Source organism: Channa argus, chromosome 6 (genome assembly GCF_033026475.1).
Source record: "Channa argus isolate prfri chromosome 6, Channa argus male v1.0, whole genome shotgun sequence".
Lineage (NCBI taxonomy): Eukaryota > Metazoa > Chordata > Actinopteri > Anabantiformes > Channidae > Channa > Channa argus.
In genome coordinates, this window is record NC_090202.1 from 5,572,033 (window position 1) to 5,591,413 (window position 19,381).

Consider the following 19,381-nt stretch of genomic DNA (forward strand, 5'->3'; position numbering starts at 1 on the left):
TAATTTTCACTGCGAGAGAGGTGATAATTAAAAAATATGCAATATATACTAATTACCTATAAGACAAAGAGATAATTTGCTGTAGAAATTATAAGCCTCACCTCTTTAGTTTTACGTGCACACATTAGTTAGGATGTGCAGCCATATTTCTATGCAAATATGCACAACTATGCAGAATAATGTTAGGTCAAACCTTTCCAACCTCACTGGAGTGAGCCAATCTGCACATGATCTCTCATAATAAATGCAACATTTACATTTCCTTTATTGTACCCGACTGAAACTGTTCTTGTGTCCAAGAGCTAACTTTATTGATAAAACTTAACAGGAACAGAACGTTATGCTTGCCAGTGAATTTTTAATGGGTGTGAAAAGTCATGACTGAAGTAACAGAATATAGGGATTTATACATTCAACATTTTTTTTTCCCCAAAGCCTTTTTTGTGCCTTCAGAAATAACCTGGCCTTTTCATTAGGGGACCTTCATGGAAAATCCCCATAATGACCTTGAGATGAGGACCACCATTAACAACTGGCTAGAGATGACTTTCACTCACGTTGTAACACACACAAGACACGGGTTTTAAAACATCAGTCATCGGTCTGTTACAAGCAGGTATAATGTGATCCTTACTGTGTGTGCACCTGTCACTGTATGCGTGTCTTTAAATAGGGCCATAAAGGAATACAGTACAGCTACATCCAACTGAGAACCAGCATTTCTAAGTGTAAATGTGAATTACAACTGTAAAAAACAAAAACAAAAATCTGTTTTATTCATCCTCAACATTGTTCAGAAACCAGAAGTAACAAGGATTTTGCAGAGAAAATGCAAAGAACAAATAATCAGCTGAATAAGTAGGTCCACTGGATAATTCTCTGGTTTTCCCTAGACTTCAGAGATGCTATTGTGTGGAAAAACAAAAACATACAAATAACTTTTCTTGAGGCCAAACAAAAACAGAATCTCCATATATATTAGTGTAGGGACTATAGTCAATGCAAGGCACCACAGGAGAAAGAGTGAACTCCATGAAAAGAGGAACATGTCTAAAAATGTTAAAATGTCAGTAAAAAGTGAGATGTCTCGCTAACAGTCAGGGAAGAGTGAGAGATAGTGGGAGGCTAGGGAGGGTGAGGAGTGTAGCAACAGGTCAAGGATCTATGATGGAGTGAGTCCCATAGGGTCTGTCCAATTTCAGTTTGGACTTCCTCCTTAGATTGGGTCTGGTTTGAGCTTTTCAGCCAGGAAGTCGCTGACAAATTGCTCCACTACGGCCGGTGTGATCTCCTCAACATCACGAACGTACTTGGCACGGGCTGACATGTCCAGGATAGTTAGCAGAGGTGCCGCTTCTGGGAGGTTGGTGTAGTCTCGCAGGGAATCAGTCATGTCATCCTGAGGTCAAAAAAAAAAAAAACAAGTACAGTTACAAATGTCATAGTACATGATGTAACAGGGTCTGATCAAGAGCTTAACAGCAGCATCCTGGAGCATTTAGCACTGACACCAAAATGTTTTACCAAGACAAGTGAAAAGGTAAATAGTACAACTGACTAAACAAGTTTAAGTAAAAGCAAAAAAATAAAGAAATAATTTATAAAAAAAAGAATCAACTAATCTGAGTCTAGTAACATCATAGATAGACTTTTAGGACTAGATTGCCAGGACAACAAAGAGGGACCTTTGTTCTATCATTAGTAAGCTGTAGAAAAGTACCATCCATTCATAAGTTTATCCATCTATCAATCAAGTACCTTTTGTCATATTTTGATGATTAAAATAGAAGAATAATTGTGTATCATCTGCACAGCTGTGAGAAGATATACCTTTAAATAGTCCTTGGTTTTGGCCAAGGAGAAGCATGTAAATGGTAAATGGTCTGCATATATACTGCGCTTTTCTACCTATTGGTACTCAAAGGGCTTTACACTGCTTCTCGTTTACCCATTTGCACTAGCACTCACACTGAGGGGGGGGGCTGCTATGCAGTTGGCCAACACTCAACTAAGTTGGGGTTCAGTGTCTTGCTCAAGGACACCTCAACATGTGGCCAGAGGAGCCGGGGATCGAACCAACAACTGTGGGATTGGTGGATTTTAAAGCATCTACTATGAGCTGGTTTGCATTGTCTCTCCATTAAGTGGAGCTTAGAGTTGGACATTTTGTTTTGGCGAAGGGAATCCACGAGATTTGGGATTTTTCGGAAGTCCAACAATTATTAAAAGATTGCACCAATATAGTCTATAATTAAACCTGTAGTAAAGAATAAATTTTTATAATTAAACATTTTATAGTCCTATTACAATATGTGCAATAGGCCTATGACTCATTTGTTCCCAGTGAGAGAGGTGGAGACCCTGTAAATTGTATAGCTGAAAAGTTAGAAGGTAAAGATCGAAATATAGAAAAACAAAACTTAATCTGACTTGTTTTTATATAAATTAATGGACAAGTGAGGACACTACTGAAATTCAGAAGTAGTCATGTTATCCAAAATTCCCCAAAATGTCATATCTCATTCCTATATCTCAACAGCCCGTGTTCACATGGCTCTTGAATTACTTTGACAAACATGCAAGCCAAGTACCGGATGTGCTCCAGCAGAGAAGACACAACAAATTACACGTCTCTCTGCTGCTCATCATGTCAGACTATTTTCTGACAGCAGCCTTTACTTGAGCTATGCCACGTGAAGATCACCCGATAAAAATCAGAACTGTCTGGCAAATTCTTTATTAATGCACACTACTTTAAAGAGGATGCGATATCGTTTCCTCGCTGCAGTCTTCCTGCAGGCAGCCTGCCCAGAGAGACTGACTCACATATCCTGCTGTGTGGAAAAGACAGGAAGGAACCAGGTGGGGGTCCAACAACATCCCAGCTCTTTCAAAAGCGTATGCACCTCTTAGCACATTTGAATACGGTGTGTGCTAGAGAAGGAGCAGTGCAAGAACTTGTGAAGGTTTAGTAGAATTTTCTAGATTTGTGTATCTGTTGTTTTCAAGAAGGCTCCCCCCATGTTTTGCCAGAGGCTTGATGTCACCTTTCACCCTTTAGCATGTTGGGATGACAGACGCTGATGAATGAATCATTACCAGTAAAGTGCTTAGCCAGTTTCAAACACGCTCAAAAGGGCCATTAATTATTCAGAGTGAATAGAAAAATCACAGTTTCGTAATCCAGCTGTACTTGCAGCCAGGAGTGTTTTTGGAACAGGAATTCCTGCCTTGACAGAGACCCATTATTCCTGTCACATATCTTCTCTACGTCAAATGGATTTCATGTGTTTTACAGCGGCACGCAATTCATTTATTACACAGCACACAACTACAATCACTTGAGACACTTTCTCTTCCTTATGACAGCGTGACCTGATTTCCCCTCAGCTTGCTTTGCTGGCTCGGAGGGAGACTCGCAAAGATTAAAGATCAGTTTCATATGGAAAACATTATGTTGAGGACGCAGAACTGACGAGAGAAGACCAGAGGGTGGCAGTGCAACAGAGAGCTGGACTTCCCATAGAGGCAGCGACCCTGATGTTGCGGATAGTTTCTGATTTATGTGCCAGTGTGAGTTTTGTCAAAACTAAATCAAAGATGGAGCGACTTTGGGTGGATTTCCTGCTGCACACAATGCTTAAGGTTTCCCACCCTTCAGGGCCTCTTTGTTGTGTCTTCCTTGTTATCAGAAAATCCAGAGCTATTCCTACTAAAAGGATCCAACCACACAATCAGCTCTCAGGCTTTTTCATTGAATAGCTTAGCTGCGCTGCTGCCTAAAAAGGATAAGTATGCCAAGATGAAGTCTGACCTCTACTTTGCAAAACTGCTAACAGATGGAACAGATGAGTTGCAGTGTGGTATTTTTTTTGTAGGCCGCTAACTTCCTCTGAATGAAGCCCATTTTATTGTGCTGCAAATCACCATGCGAGCGACCACTTAATACTCGCAGATGTAAGCTGTCACTATGGACAATGTTGTTACAAGTGAAACACTGCTTGATTCTCCTGCTCCAAATAAAAGCCGCCCATTTGCATGCTTTGTTGAAGCCACACTGTGCATAGATTATACATCGTCTGCGTGCACAGTGTAAAAGAAACCACAGAGAGAGAAATTCCACAATCTTTCAACGTGGCCTTTACAGCCTCTCTGATATGAGAAGATGTAATCTCTGTGTCAGTCTTCGCACCCTTAGGAAGTCATGCATCTTCTTTTGTGTGGCCTCTCTGCTGTATAAACTGCTTCTCATGAGGTGCAGCCGTTCCAGAGGCCCCCCACCCCTCACCCTCTGTAGCCCAGCACATAAAAAAAAGACAAAGGGCCTCTCTGCTGTAGCCCGCTCTCACAGCTGTGATAAGGCTCAGCGTGTTTACTGTGTGGAACCTGCTGAGCTATGTCAGGCTCATTCTGATTATTGATGCACTGTGGCATTTCACAGATGATGACCATCCGATAAAGCCCAAGCTGATAACGAAGCCCCCTCACTGGCCTCTGAGCTGGGGCGGTTTCCATCTCACAGGCCAGCTTTGATGTCTTTAAGCAAAATCATTTTGAAATGATGTGATGTGCAACACTATGTGATTAACAGCCAAATAATATTACAACCTCAAGTTTTAAAGTAAAAACTATGTTATCCAACATAAAAATGAAGTGATCAAAGCAATTAAATGAGCTGTACTCTTCATATTGACAGTGTAATGAAACAGGAATCTGAAATTTACCTGCTAGCAGCTCTGTGAGTATCTTGAATGTCAACATTAGCATGTTAAGATAATCAAAATAAAAATTCCAACATGGCTATGTTTAAAATTGTCAGGCTTTTTGTTAGGCGTGTCAGCTTCCTTTTTTATTTTTATTTTTTAATTTTTTGTCCTTCGGCTTCAGGTTAGCCACAGCGGATCATTGTCCGCATGTTATAAGCGTATCAGCATCCTAAGCAATGCTAATTAGAAATTAACAAAGTATCACAGTGTCATTCGTTTTGCAGGTATGGTGTCAAATAACAAAGTACACAAACTAAAAAACTGTAACCTGATGATGAAGCTGAACTTAACCTGAAGTTAAGGCATCACCAGGATGGTTACAGGTCACAAATGTCAGAATTCATTTAATAGCTGTTTGGTACATGTGTCACATTTCCTTTCCACAACACATCTTTGACAGCGAGGTCACGAAAGGTTTTACTTTTTTCCACTCTTTTCAAAATAATAAATTTAAGACCAATGAATGGTCTTAAATAAAACTGCAATGTTTTAGCTAAATTTTCCTTGGAGAAAAAAAAAAATCAAAAACTGTCAACACTGTTGCAGATTTCAACTATTTCAGCTCTACAACCAATTCTAGTGAAAATATCTGGTATTTACACTGGGATATTGACTAAAGAGGTGTCTAATATTGCTATTATTTTATAAACATAAATTTAAAAAATCATTTTAGTGACCTTCATTGATAAGGTACGGAGCCCCAAAGAGGACACAAGAAAAACAAAAAAGAAAAAAAGCAGCATCCTGTAAGCATGAGGCAATAGCTGCTGCTCACAAGAAACTTTGTATATTTTAACATTTTTGCTCATGTCCCTTTAGTGGCTCTGTAATACCGAATAAGGTCAGGTTACTGCAATTTGGACTTTTGAAAGAAAAACAGAGGGGAATACCTTCCATTGTGTTAATACTCAAATATCTGCTTTAGAACCAGTCCTGGTGTGTTTACGCAACCCACTGTAATCCAGAATCAAAGGCATTATTCCGTTTAGGGCCACACACACATACACATGAAAACAAAGCTTTGAAGAGCAGAATAGCGGGGAGCAGTCACTGCCGATTGCCACAAAAGTCAGTTAAATTCTTATGTGACTGGATAATACCACCAGAGATCATTTTACATTAAACAGCCAGTACACAGCAAAAATGAAAGCAGAATAAAAAAAATCTTTGTGGTGTGTTTAAAAACCCGTATACTACTCTGTGGCGTATGGTTTTCCCAATAGGGTAAGAAGATCCTGTGTCATTTTGTTCAGCCTGGCCTCCCCCTGAGAGACTGCCAGCATACTGCTGTCTCATGGACACAGAAAACCCAGCAGCTGGCCTGGCAAGAAGTGTGCAACTAGCAGAGCTAGCCCATGCCAAGATGCTGAAGCCTGAGCCCAGGCCCCAAAAAGGGAAGTGAAAGCTCACTGTGATTTCCAATACCTGCGCTACATGGATATAAAAATACCTGGCTTAGCATGTGAGCCAGAAGGGAAACAGAGCAAACCTTAACTGCAGCTATAAGGCAAGAAACTTCGGAATCACTTAAAGCTCCAGTACCGCAATGTTCTTTTGTGTTAGGTCAAATAAATATTGGCACAGACAGTGAAAACAAAAACACTATTATGTCACTGTGCTGTTCTTGTTCTGTGTACAAACTGTATATCAGTGTCATTTCAAGGCTGACATGAAAGTGGACTGGCTTGGCTACAAACACACACGCATTTGTTTTGTGACCCTGCAGGGACTTTACATTGACATACATTCATTTCCTGGAGACCTCAAAGCCACCACTTGCCAAATCTTAACCTTAAGCTGATCCCAACCCTAAATTATGTTGTCTCTTTAAAATTCTAAGACTTGCACGGTGGGAACGAGTGCTGGTTTCCCACAGCGAGACCTCAAAAGTGATAACAAAAGTGTAAACAGATTCCAGGCTCCACAATGTGGCAAACACTCACAGTCTCTTTCACACACCCACACGGTCAGACAGATAGCACATGTGCAAGCCTCACAGCTGAAATGTGAGCCCACCCTTTGGTGTGTGACACAAGAAACTGGAGCTCAGGGGCAGAGAGCAAGGGAAGCAGGGAGATGTAGCTAATCTGGTAATAATGTCTGCTGCTGCTGCTGCTGCTAACTCTGCAAGTTCTGGAGAGCTATAGTTCGCCTGAGGAGCTGGGATGAGGATTTGGTGGCAGTGTGAGGGAATACAGAAAGTCTGTGGCCGTGCATCATGATAGAGGTACACGGTTGAATTGAAGGTGATGGAAAGGACCGAGGGTCTCTCTTGCAGGTTCAAGTGGCTCAAAGAAGGGGCCTCTAATGCGAAAATTGACACTTGCCAAAGTTAGGTATTCAGACAAAATGCCATTTACAATGAGGCCTGACCAAATATTGCCTTATTGAAGATATGTCTCTAAAAATAACTCTCTATACAGGAGGAACAATGCAATACAGATGCATTTTCTAAAAATAAGAACGACAACAACAACAAAAAAAATGTGGTTATCATTCTGTTTTCACATGTATATAAGAGAACCAGCGCCAATGAAAAAAAAAGAAAAGGTAAATTGCACTCATCCATCCCTTCATTGACTAGTAATGTAATGTCATAATTCTCAATTCAAATGTCCACAGACTGCACAAATTAATTATCTAATTGTGCTGAAAATTGTGAAGTGAGTAAAAGTAAATTACCTTTTATGCAAATTTAATTTTGTCAATCTGAAATAAATGTAGGTCTAAGTAAAAAGTTGAAACCATTTCCTAATAGTCAATACATTTTTAACGAATTTTTAATAAATACTAAGACCAAACAGCGTTTTTTTAATATTATTTTAACTAAACCTAAATGGAAAATGAGTTTTAACCCATATACAGTATCAAAATAAAAAGGAATTTAAAGACGTAATAGAATAACCTTGGTCAAAACAGCTATAGTCAACATTTGCATTTCAACTATAGATCACTGTTAGCGGGTCATTGTGCTAACAGCCAACATCAGCTCCACTGCATCTCACGGAGCATTTTAGTGTAGATCATTTAGATAATTGCTTTAATTTTATAGACCACAACGTTATGGTCTTGTTGGTCACTGTTTTTGCACTGAGACAGCTGCAGCTAAAGAGCAAAAAAGACCAAAATCAGAGCCTCAAGAGAATGAATTCCATTTGTTAGGTAAGTAACTTTATAACACCAAGACCTAAGACACATTTAGGGATTTTACTTGACCTAAACTTAATATAAATGTGCGTGATGGCCTAAAAGTAGTAATCAGTTGGGCTCATTCCCCCACAGCCCAACAAACAACCAGAGATGCGTTTTTGTATCCACACGTAAAGAAAACCTCAACTTTCGTTATTCAAGTAAGTGTGAAATGGCATTTTATTCAGTCTTGAGTGGCTTATCTCACCTCTCCAGCCACAAAGAACAGCAGCGGCATCTCCTCCTCCTTGGCTTTGTACTTTGCCATGAGCTTCTCTGCGATTGGTTGAATCAGTTCCTTGGCTGGCTCCAGCTCTCCCTCCTCCTCAGCATCTGAACGCAGCAAGAAAGACACAGCCAAAGTACAAAAGAAATTATAAAAGACACCTTGTGAGAGAAAGTAATGAAGGAGAGATGACTGGGTAACTATGTAGATGGTCTCAGTCCAGTGGACCTCAAAAGGTGCCACAGTGCTCTCACATTTGGGTTTCACTATGTACCATCTTTTCCTGACAATGTTCCAACAGTGACATTTAGTCCCTCACAACTGAACAACTGCTCTGCATTTATGTCTAAATCATTTTCTGATGTTTTTCATAAACCTGCTCCATTTTGCTTCTTTGCATCTTCTGTATTAGCATATAAATAGATTCAATTTCCTACAGACCTTTCAACACTGGGAGAATTTTCCAGACTCTGACATTCAATATGTTCCGTATAAATGCCACTTCACGGGGAACGCATCCCAATGTCCCGCTGTCTACTCACCCACAAACAGGACGAGGCAGGGCCCCTCGTGGAGCTGCACGGCGTTGGACTCGCTGAGCTCGAGCACAGGCCGAGGGTGCCAAGGAAAGAGCCGACACTCTGGGTCATTGAGCACCTCCACGCGGCCCTGTCGCGTGATAATGTGACCGTCTGTGTCCAACAGAATCAGCGTGGGAATACCTGGTGATGAAGAGAAAAAAGGCGAGGATGCTGTGAAGGCAAGGAAAGGAAATGGGCAACAGCCTTGGGAGGTGGTTTGAGGCACTTCTGTGGAGTATCGCTTTGTGACGCAGACTGTTCCCTCTCCTCCTAACCAAAGTGTGATTTGGTTAGGAGGATAATTTTAGGCATTCCTGGCCTTTCACCACCCCTTTGTGACTCCACTTCGGATGTCTTTTACATCAGACCTTTGCAAAAACTGAAACCATCTGCCAGCAAACCGATCACATGAGTCAGTATATTCCTGTCTGCGCATGTGAACTGAAGTTAACCGACACGGGGCCAATGCGAGCTGCAGGAGAGGGGCAGTGTCGACTCGTTCACCGTGCATTCCTCGCATTCTTTTCCAGGAGAGGTCGAGAGCCAGCTCTCGCTAACTTAATCCACAGGCCTCCGCACTTACATGGAGGACGGACTCAGGAGAAAAGAACGAGGCACGGAGGTAGAGGCGTAGCACTTCCGCAGTGAACAGGACAGTAAACCTGATAACCAGGGCTCATTCCTTTGGCTGCAGGGCAATCAGTGCTGCTGTTTGCCAGAGAGAGAGCTGCCAGCCCTTGTGATAGTGTTTATGTATGTGACAAACTACCCAGTCCTTTCAGCTCGAAGAGGTTTTGAAGAGGTTACCTTGTATCCCATAGAGTCTGTTAAGTCGTGATCGTCGAGCCTCATCTGAATATGGCACCGCCAACCAGGGCATTTCGCTGAAATACTGCTTGAAGGACTCCTCTGACCTGGAAGGGTTGGACAGTGGTTTAGATTGTCAGCCGACTGAGACGATTGACCTATTTGTGCTCTTCCAGACACAAACAGATGTGCGTCACAATAAATATGACCTCTTTTAATGTACTGGCACACTCACCTGTCAGCGCTGACAAAAACGATCTCAAACTTCTGACCCGACTCTTTGACAGTCCGATACGATTCCACCAAGACCCGGGTCAAACTGCGGCACGGTGGGCACTAAGACACAAGAGACAGCACAAGAATGTTAAGGGAAGTAAATATACTGTGCAAAGTGACAAATGACAGGTTATTAAAGCAGTTTCCATTGTTTGGGGTATTTAACAGCACTCTCTCTGGGACATCTTTCAACAAACTAGTAATAATCTTGTGTTTTGCATCCAGCTTCTTTCAAACTAAAACCTGGACCTCTCAAAACCCTAATCCTGCTGTAATACTGTAGCTTGAGAAAGTATTTGTTATCCAGGGAGAGACGCAGTGGCATGGCTGGCATTAAGATGACATCAGAGTGCTATGGCAGCAAGAAGATAAACAGACCAGTCTTACTTCCAACCGTTCTCATGTTCTACGTATGTGCTGTGCGTATTTTCTTATGTTTTAAAATACAAACACTCGGTCTGAACTTCACACATAAAGATATTTGGAAAAGTTGGAAATACTATTAATATTAAGAGATGTCCCAGTATCACTATTTTCTGGACTGAGTACAAGTACTTCCATTTGAGTACTTGCTGATACAAAGTGCTGATATGAGTAGAAAAAAAAAAATGTGTGCTTCTAGTATGTACTAGTACTTATTACACAGTAAAACCTCCATCTATCCACTGCACAGTTAAAATGAAGAGAGACACTGACAGACACTGCAGGTCCAAATAGCATATGTGTTCATTTTTTCTCAGTCAATTATTTGGACTATTATGTAAAAAAACAAAAATTTTTTTGCACATTCCATGTAGATTAAATTATATTAAGTTCCTATAAAGGCAAAGTGAATTTTTATCCTTATGACGAGTTTCCAACACATAAGTAATTCACTTCATGCAATCAATCGATACACAGACCTTGAATGTCTAGAAGACCAACTATTTAAATTCTCAGTAACTTTGTACTACACTTGGATGATAAACTCTTTATTATGAAAACAATTCCATGACATCAGTTGACAAATTTGAAGTCAAGTTCTAGTTACTGTTGATTTCTCTCTCCCTAATGTCAGTCACAAAGATTAAACATGTTTCTTGAGAATCATGAGAATGACAGTTAACAACTGGATCTTAAGACGTTATTGTCACAGATCTTAAAACACCTCCAAACATCAGACAGTCCCATTTCCCTCTACCTGCTCAGTTAACGTGTATGATTACTTAAGGGCAGTATCGAACCTGATACTTGATATCGATACCATGACACCTGGATTATTTTTACTTTTTTGCTCTATTACAATAAATATCCTCTTAATTGCTTGTTTTAATGTAATAAGAATGTTTTGCTGAAATATTGTAATCGTTTGGTTTAGACTTCATTACAGTATCAATCAATACAATTTTCTCAATGTAGGCTGCTTAAAGTGAAAAATTAATCGTAAAATACTTGTAGAGGCACAAATAGTAGCCTGTAACATTGTCTTTGTAAGTATTGATTCTTATCGAGGTCATGAAGCTTCACAATATTAAAAAGCAATAGATGCATCAGTAGGTCATTACACCTGCAGTGACTGCTATCGGCCACTTGGGGGATGCAGAAACAAGATGTAGTGTTAAAATGACATAATAACATCTTGTTTGTGTTTATAGCCACCTGGTAAATGTATGTCTAATGTCTAATATAATGTTTTTTGTCAGGGCAGAGGAAGCTTTTTAAAAAAAAAATTGTATTCTGAAACTGCATCATTGAGTTTAAACATATTTGTGAGATTGTGTTCCTCAAAGTCATTTAGAGTTCTGTAAATGCATCACCACAAACCATCCAGATTCCCCTTTGTCCTCCAGCAGGGTGTTTCAGTAGGACTTAACATAACATTTGCAACACTCATGAGCACATACTCTAAATGGCTGACATAAGATATCGTGGCAGCTAGAGATGAAAAGGAAAAAACTGTATCTCTATAAGGATCTGTAAACTTTTGTCTGAACGTGAATGTGTGGAAGACAATTCTGCTGTTGCAGAACTGAGACAATAACAGAATGTTTTGGAATCATGTCTAAAGTTTTCCTAACAAAGCTTATGTCTTTAAAATACCCAGGTTATAAATATCTTACATATCATACTAATTATAAAGACATGTTATCTTTTCTCTTTGCTGATGTTTGGGACTGTCTTGGTTTTTATTATAGAAGAAAAAATTCATTACACTGCAACGGAAAAAGCAAGAGGCACAGTCAAGTACAGGTCATGTTTCCCCTGACACTGCTCTTTTCAGGTCCATAAAACATTAGGAATTTAAATACGCTTCTGTTTAAATGGAAACCAATGCCAGGTGCTGGCATTTCAGGTTTCTAAAATTACTACTTAATAGTGGATCGATTTACATGAGTGACCAGGGGGAATGTGGCGTGTCTCTCTGTCTCTCCCTCTCTCTCTATATATCTCTATCTATATCTATCTCTAAACTTTTGCAATGGTTTTGGTGACTGGTCCTTTTCAATTTTGCATGGGTCTGGGGTTTGAGCCAGCCTTCAGGCGTCACCATTCTGGAGAGCTGGTCTCTGAGGCTGTGGCTCTGGCAGCTGTTGTGCTGACTGGTCTGTGCTGTACCTCATTAAGAGTTCACAGATGATATAATGCCTTTTGTGCACCACAGAGTCATGATTGTCACTCAGCATGTCCAGCAGAGAAAGAGACGACAGTGACAACATCAGCAGGGTGTAGAGTCCTATCCAACCTTCAAAAGGTCCTGAGGTGGCGGTGGAAGGAAGGTCTACCTCTGTTAATGTAAACAGTCAAACAATGGAGTTGCCTCCGCCCATCTGTCTCTCCCTTATCTGTTTTGACTGACTGTTCGGGCTCTTCCTGCTCAGCTCTGCTGCCGTTTCTTCTGCCTGATGTCTGTGTTTTGACAGTGATAGAAGGTCTTGTAGTATAAAAACAGGCTCCTCTTTGTCCCTTTTCTTTGCACTCACCCAGTGTGCTGAGAAGTACACTCCCACGAAGTGTCCCTCCAGAGAGCTGCTGTCTGCTGTTTGCCTGTTGTTTCTGAGCAGAGGGCCTGCCACCACCTCTGCAAAAGGCTTTGGGCCCCAGGGGAACTCCAAGCCTGGGAGAGGGTAGGAAAGTGAAGGGGGGTTGAAGATAAGGAAACAATAGCAAGGAAAAACATATCAAGAAGAAAAAAAAAAGAAAAAAGAAAAAAAAGGAGGCTAGAGCAATGCCAGCAACACAGCATCACTTTTCACTTTGAGCAAAATGGCTAACATTCTGCTAACTTTCTGATTTTCAGCAGGTATGATGACTGCTAACATCCAATGATAAACAAAAACCTCAATGTGCTGATGGGAGCGTTTGTTAGTCATTTGCTCATAAACCAAAATACTTGACAAATATTTGACAAACTCAAAAGTGATGATAGCACAAGGGAAAAAAAGTCAGCAATTTAACGAGCCCCTGTAACCATTGGAGATTTTTTTTAAATACCTCATTTTAGGAAAAATGTCATAGTTTAAAGAACACATCACCCTATCTATAGAATATGCATAAATAAACGTTTACCTTTTGTTAGAGCTGCACAATTTTGTCAGTAAGTCATATTTAGGTTATATCTCGTGGAAGATATTGCAATATACACTTGCCATTTAATAAACAATGACCTCTTGCAATGCAAAACTTTCTGTTACAAAAAAGGAAAACAAAATTATAGTGCTAATCGATACAGTATAACTAAAGATAATATTGCAATACTCATCTTTTTTTTCCCCCACTCCCCCAAAGTGATAGTGCTAACTCTCCAAATATCCTTGAAAGAAATATTCTCACAGTTTCTAAATCCTTAGTGTGGTTTTACAGCACTCATCCAAATTCCGAAGGCATTTCCTGAGTTCTCAGAGCAGAATTTATAAAATAATTGTGACAGTGACAGGATATGACATAATTCAAAGGAGGAAACTTCCATCGTTAACATCTGTACATTTATGCAACCACTATACTACTAAGTAACAACCAATGATATTTTTCTTCATGACGACACAAAAACAATGGTTGGCGTTTGATCAAAGTGAGCAAGATGTCATTTCCTGTTGCAGGTTTGTTTCTGAAATCTTTTTTTCCTGGACTGCATTATTTTAAATTTAGAGAACTAGAGGATTTGATAAGGACGTAGAAGTATTTGCCATATACCGTTGTTGTTCTAGGTTATTTGGAGAGTTATCAATGTGACTCAAATGTATGTAATACATGAAGCAGAAAGCTGGGGCTAAAATTGTACCTGAGGGGATCAAGAATCTCATTACCAAATGCTATGACAATCCACCTAATACTTTTATAAGTCATTTCATTAACACAAAATGTCATTCTCATGATGGCACTAGGGTCCTAAGGTAGTATCCTCTGGGAAGCAGTTAGAAGAGAGCAGACAGTAAACATAAGGAAAGAAAGGTCCCCAGCCAGACTAGAACCTGGACAAGGACGTGGCAAGATGCATAATACCCGACTGCACTCACTAAAACCACAATGCTACAGTGGTTTCCCAGAACCCAAGGTGACATCTTGATTTGTCCCCCTAATAATTATCATAATAGTTGATAGTTATTCATTTTGTGTTGGCCGACAATTATTCCCTAAATCTTACTAAAACCTTTTCTGTCCTTTTGGTGTCTGCTTGATATCAAAAAGGCATTTTTTCCGGGTCGTGTGTACATTAGAGTTTTTCACGTTCCATCTGCTTTTGGGAAATCCACCAGGTGCTAAATATGGTTTTGAGGGTGACTGAAAAACATGTCTCTCAAGAACATAAAGGTGGACAAAAATATACTTTCCTCCTGCTCTATTTCATACTTTTCGTTTCCTTTTCAAGGTGCCTTCATTGTTACTGTCAAAGCTCTAGAGATGCATTAAGTGCAGCCGAATTAAAAAAGGAGGTAATCATAAATAAAGTCTTGTATGGCTGCTTTATAATAGTCTCTTTATGCGAGTGTGGTTGTCTAGGGCTTCATTAGGCAGGAAAAACACGTCTGCACTGTGCTTGTGCGGCCTTTTATTGTTGCCCTGATTGTAAAAGTGCACTTCATCTTTACACTGCAGGCTGGTCTGCTGCCACTCAAGTCAGGCCTTTTATCCAGAGTGAAAGGCACAGGGTCCTGAATTGTTCACCCGCCCCTCCCAGCGACGATGCACTGCAAACTTTTACTGCCCCTTTTCTCTCCTAACCACAGTGGCTGTAGCTGAATTGATTTATCACCACAAGAACTGATCTTAGTTTGCCTAACACAGCAAAAATGAGAGAAATGTATACAGTAGAGTATAGCATTGCAAAAGCGTTGTTAGAAAATCTCAGCTAATTGTATGTGGCCATACTAGCTACTGAGGACTAAGATAGATTGCTAGCTAGAGTTCGTTTGGAAGAACGCTTAATGAATCATTGCTTGGACCGGTTTTTATTAACCAGGCACAGTAATCGGTCACATTTCTCATGTGAAACCCATTTTGCTTTGGTGCTGTGCTGCCACAGTGCCACTCTTCTCCCCCCTCCTCATATGACTAATGGTGCCGTTTTTAGCTGGGTATGAAGAGGCAGCGCTTTCAAAATATTAAGATCTTCTCAGCCACGGAGGACGTCCTCTGCACAGGAAAGGAATGCGAGGCTTCTCTTGTTAATACCACTTCAAAGTGCAGAAATTATAGGGTTTTTGCATGAGGGAGTGAGACATGGACCCACTATAATATTCATGCAACACTATAATTACAGCAGAAGCAACACAAACGAAGGGGGGGGGGGAGGGAGGGGGGGAGTTATAGCAAAATGTTTTAGCCAAATATTAAATATGAAGGCAGTGCAGTAACTCCACAGGGAATTCTGAGCAGATAAGTGCTAAACAAATGTCTACTGTGCATGCGGATAAATCTAAGTAACTATGCCCATCACATTTGGTTTGATTTGTATGTGCATTTTTAAAATCAACTTAAATAATGCAAGTAAAATGGCAGAAATGTGATGCTAACCGTAACTGACAGGTGGAAGAAAGCACAGTGCATCGCAACTTGCTCCCATGAGCACTCATGCGGATTCCTGTCCATGGTTTCATGTCCGTGGCTGTTTGATTCACTCTATGTCACTCTAGCATTCACAGAGGAGGTAAACAGCATAGGATCTTTGTGGTCTGATGACTGAGACCGTAACTTTTCTCAGTGAATATATGTAACAAGTAACATTGTTACATTGAACTGGGTGTGTTACTGTGTTGGTCCTGCTTCTGCAAGTATTTAAGGAAAAACTATACCATGCTTGTTAAGCATAGACATAGTAAAGTATGTTAATAGTCAAGGTTATACAAGTATTGCAGAACAATTTTGGGAGAAGTGTGCAGTATGTTTTCCCATGCTTTTGACCGTCATTACTTAATTTCAAAGTAATATTTTTAGGGCTGAGCTGTTGGAGTTAAGGTTGCCCGTTCAGTGAAGTGGATTAAGGTCAGAGCATGAGGCCAAGCATTTAAAATAAATCACTGGGATATCCTCATTAATATTGTCGCCCAAGGGTGTGTGTATGTACGTGTGCCTGTGAATTCTTAATCTCACCTTTAGGGTCATCTCTGACCACCAGTAGACCATTTCGACACACCACCTTCCCAGTAGCTGCATCCACAAACACCAGAGATGGGATACTGGTTACCTTGTACTTGTTCCACAGCTTCATCTGAAGAAAAAAAAAAGGGATGAAAGAAGATAGTGGAGGAAAAAAATTATAAACCAAACAAACAATAACTTATTCATATTTAGTTCAATTTCAAAGCTGGAAAGACAAAGTAAAAAGAGACCTGAAGTACTACAGTATAAGTTGAGTTACCCTCTGTGTTGTGTAAAAGAGACTCTGGAGACTGGAAGGAAGAATTAAAATAAAATAAAATAAAATAAAATAAAATAAAATACAGCAGTGTGGGCAGCCCTGAGGTGAATTAGCAGAGGGTGAGAAGCACACTGCTGCAAGGGTGATCTAACTTTAAAGAGGCTCAAGTGGGGCAAACTGCTGTCCCTGCTGCATCATGAGATGAATGTTTTCTCTGCAGTAAAGAAGAAATGTGTGACTCCATCAAGTGCTGAGCACTGGAAATTATTGGCATGCTGTATATACAGTCCATACTTTCGAAGGCATTTATGAACACCCCTTGGCTGTTTCAACATCATTCCTCTTTTATGACAGGCTGACATTAATAAAACGTTGTGAATTCAGAAAAAGACGCTTCACAGCCAGAAATCTGAGTACGAACCACTGCTATTGATGAAGATCAATGATTAGTGTTCCTTAACATTAAAAAGCAGATCAAGTATTCTGCACACTGGATGTGAGAGTCCCTTTTTTTAATATATATATCTATATCTATATCTATATATCTATCTATCTATATATCTATATATCTATATATCTATATCTATATATCTATATCTATATATATATATATACACATAGATATAGATATAGATATAGATATAGATATAGATATAGATATATATATATATATATATATATATATATATATATATATATATATATATATATATATATATATATATATATATATATATATATATATATATATATATATATATATATATATATATATATATATATATATATCAGGGAAGAGTCCTGCACTGTGAGTTGAAATTAGCCATCTGCACCTTTACAGGATTGCTGCTTCAGCAACAACCATTTCTCGTATAAAATCCTGAAACAAGCTCAGAAAGTTGAGATAAAAGGAAGGAAGGCAGGAAAACTAATGTCAGTCCATTTCACACTGTTTGAATGAACACAAGGTGGTTTAAAATATGTCGACCCTACAGCATAAATATGACCAAAAACCTGGTCAGAATACTATGTAGGTCCTATATATATATATATATATATATATATATATATATATATAAATGGATAAAGGAAACTCAAAACTTATGAGAGAATTACACCCTTTCATGTGTTTACTGTGGAATTGTTTTTAAAAACATGTTTTACTCCAAAGATTTATGTAGCAGCATAAAGTAATGCTTCTTTTCGGTTCTGCAATAGCCATTCTAAACAGGTTTAGGTCAAAGGAACTAAGCACCGCTATCCTCAGGGCTCACTTACCACTGAGCTCTAGGTTTTGTTGCACTTGTGCTGTAGAAGGTGACTTCACTGCAGAGAGAGGAAAGTCTGTACAGAGTATGTTTTATTCATATAGTGTCGACCATGAGGCCTATCTGACTGCAGAGGTCAGACTGTCTGCCCCCTGGACAAGACGGCCCGGAGCCTCCTGACTATATTGGTCTGGAAGCCCCTCAAAAGCAAACTCCAGTGTCTGCCACAGTCAACAGTTTTACCACACGCTCCACTCTGGAAACTCAATCACTGCTCACAAATTGATGGGGTTAGGGGTATTAACCGTGAATGTGTCCAAGAGCGAAACGTGCCTGACAACGCATCAGTGTAACGCTGCAGCCATTTCAGTATCCTGCGTGCTATTATCCACACTGATGACGTGAGACTGAGAGCCGGATTCAAACGAAGAAAAACAAAAGTAAGTTAAAATGTCAAGAAAAATATTCCATGTCAAGGTCCAGTGCTATGTAACTGCACACAGTATCTGTGAGCTGGCTTGACTGCAAAAACAGACAGATGACAAAAATTAAAAAGAGAGATTAGAGTCTGTAAAACTAATGTAAAAGTACCACTGTGAACAATTCCACCACCGAATCACCTTGCAGCTTTATGCCACCACCAACAAGTCAAGTTGTAGTTGTGTGTCCAGATTGATATTCAATTAAGTGAACCCGGACTGGACCAGCTGTGGGATATAGGTGACGTGTTGTTAAGTGTGTCTTCTATGTACCTTTGCCTGCTACAGGCGTTACCTGCATATTTCTTGTTTGGCTAAAAATGTGTTGAAATTGTTCAAATTAGCTGAAGATGAGGAGAGATGAAGGAAAAGAAAAAAGGATCGTACCTGGAGAAATGAAATCGTAATACAAAGCAATAATATCTGGAGGAACTAAGAACTATACACAAACAGTTTTCAAGTGGCTCCGTGTAAGATCTGCTGATTGGAGTAGAGGGGTACAGACACGGGTACTAACCTGCTACTGTGTGCGAGCACCGACCTATTGTGGCAAAGCTTTTCAGGATGCAGTCAAAACAGAACGGTCAACTCAGCAACAGCCTCCGAGCACGGAGTCCAAAAGGATGTTCGTGTAAATTTAGAAGACGATCCCTCAAGGTCATCTCACACTTGTCCCGTCTCTATGAGGAATTCACTTTGTTTTTTAAAGCCAAAATGTTGCTCCAAAACACTGAAGACAGTGATGTGCACTCTGCCCCTTTCTGTCCTCGCTGTGAATAGCAAACAGGAGCCTCACACGCCACAGTAAAAAAAACACTGTTTCATTGTCAAGAGCTGGAGGCCATTATAGCTGAGACAATAAATACAGAATGTGACATAATATGTTGTACTAAAAACAGCCACATAAATCATGCTGTCAAATCTGCCCTCACTCCATGTCTGGGAAAAAAGACT

At 39.9% G+C, this 19,381-nt stretch overlaps 1 protein-coding gene across 2 annotated transcripts in view; it reads right to left on the minus strand.

The window, feature by feature from the left end:
- Positions 1-338: 338 nt before the first annotated feature.
- The window catches only part of nxn (nucleoredoxin), a 58,722-nt gene continuing 39,679 nt past the window's right edge, over positions 339-19,381 (minus strand). The window contains exons 1-8 of one of the 2 annotated variants that reach the window (XM_067508332.1): positions 18,945-19,122; positions 16,413-16,530; positions 12,806-12,939; positions 9,805-9,905; positions 9,570-9,676; positions 8,724-8,903; positions 8,164-8,288; positions 339-1,399 (exon numbers count right to left, since the gene is read on the minus strand). In XM_067508332.1, coding sequence (XP_067364433.1) covers positions 1,217-1,399; positions 8,164-8,288; positions 8,724-8,903; positions 9,570-9,676; positions 9,805-9,905; positions 12,806-12,939; positions 16,413-16,530 — 948 coding nt within the window. In that variant the 5' untranslated portion in view covers positions 18,945-19,122 and the 3' untranslated portion in view covers positions 339-1,216. Of the gene's footprint in view, positions 1,400-8,163; positions 8,289-8,723; positions 8,904-9,569; positions 9,677-9,804; positions 9,906-12,805; positions 12,940-16,412; positions 16,531-18,944; positions 19,123-19,381 lie in introns of those variants that run through there. The other variant, XM_067508331.1, reaches the window with a different exon arrangement.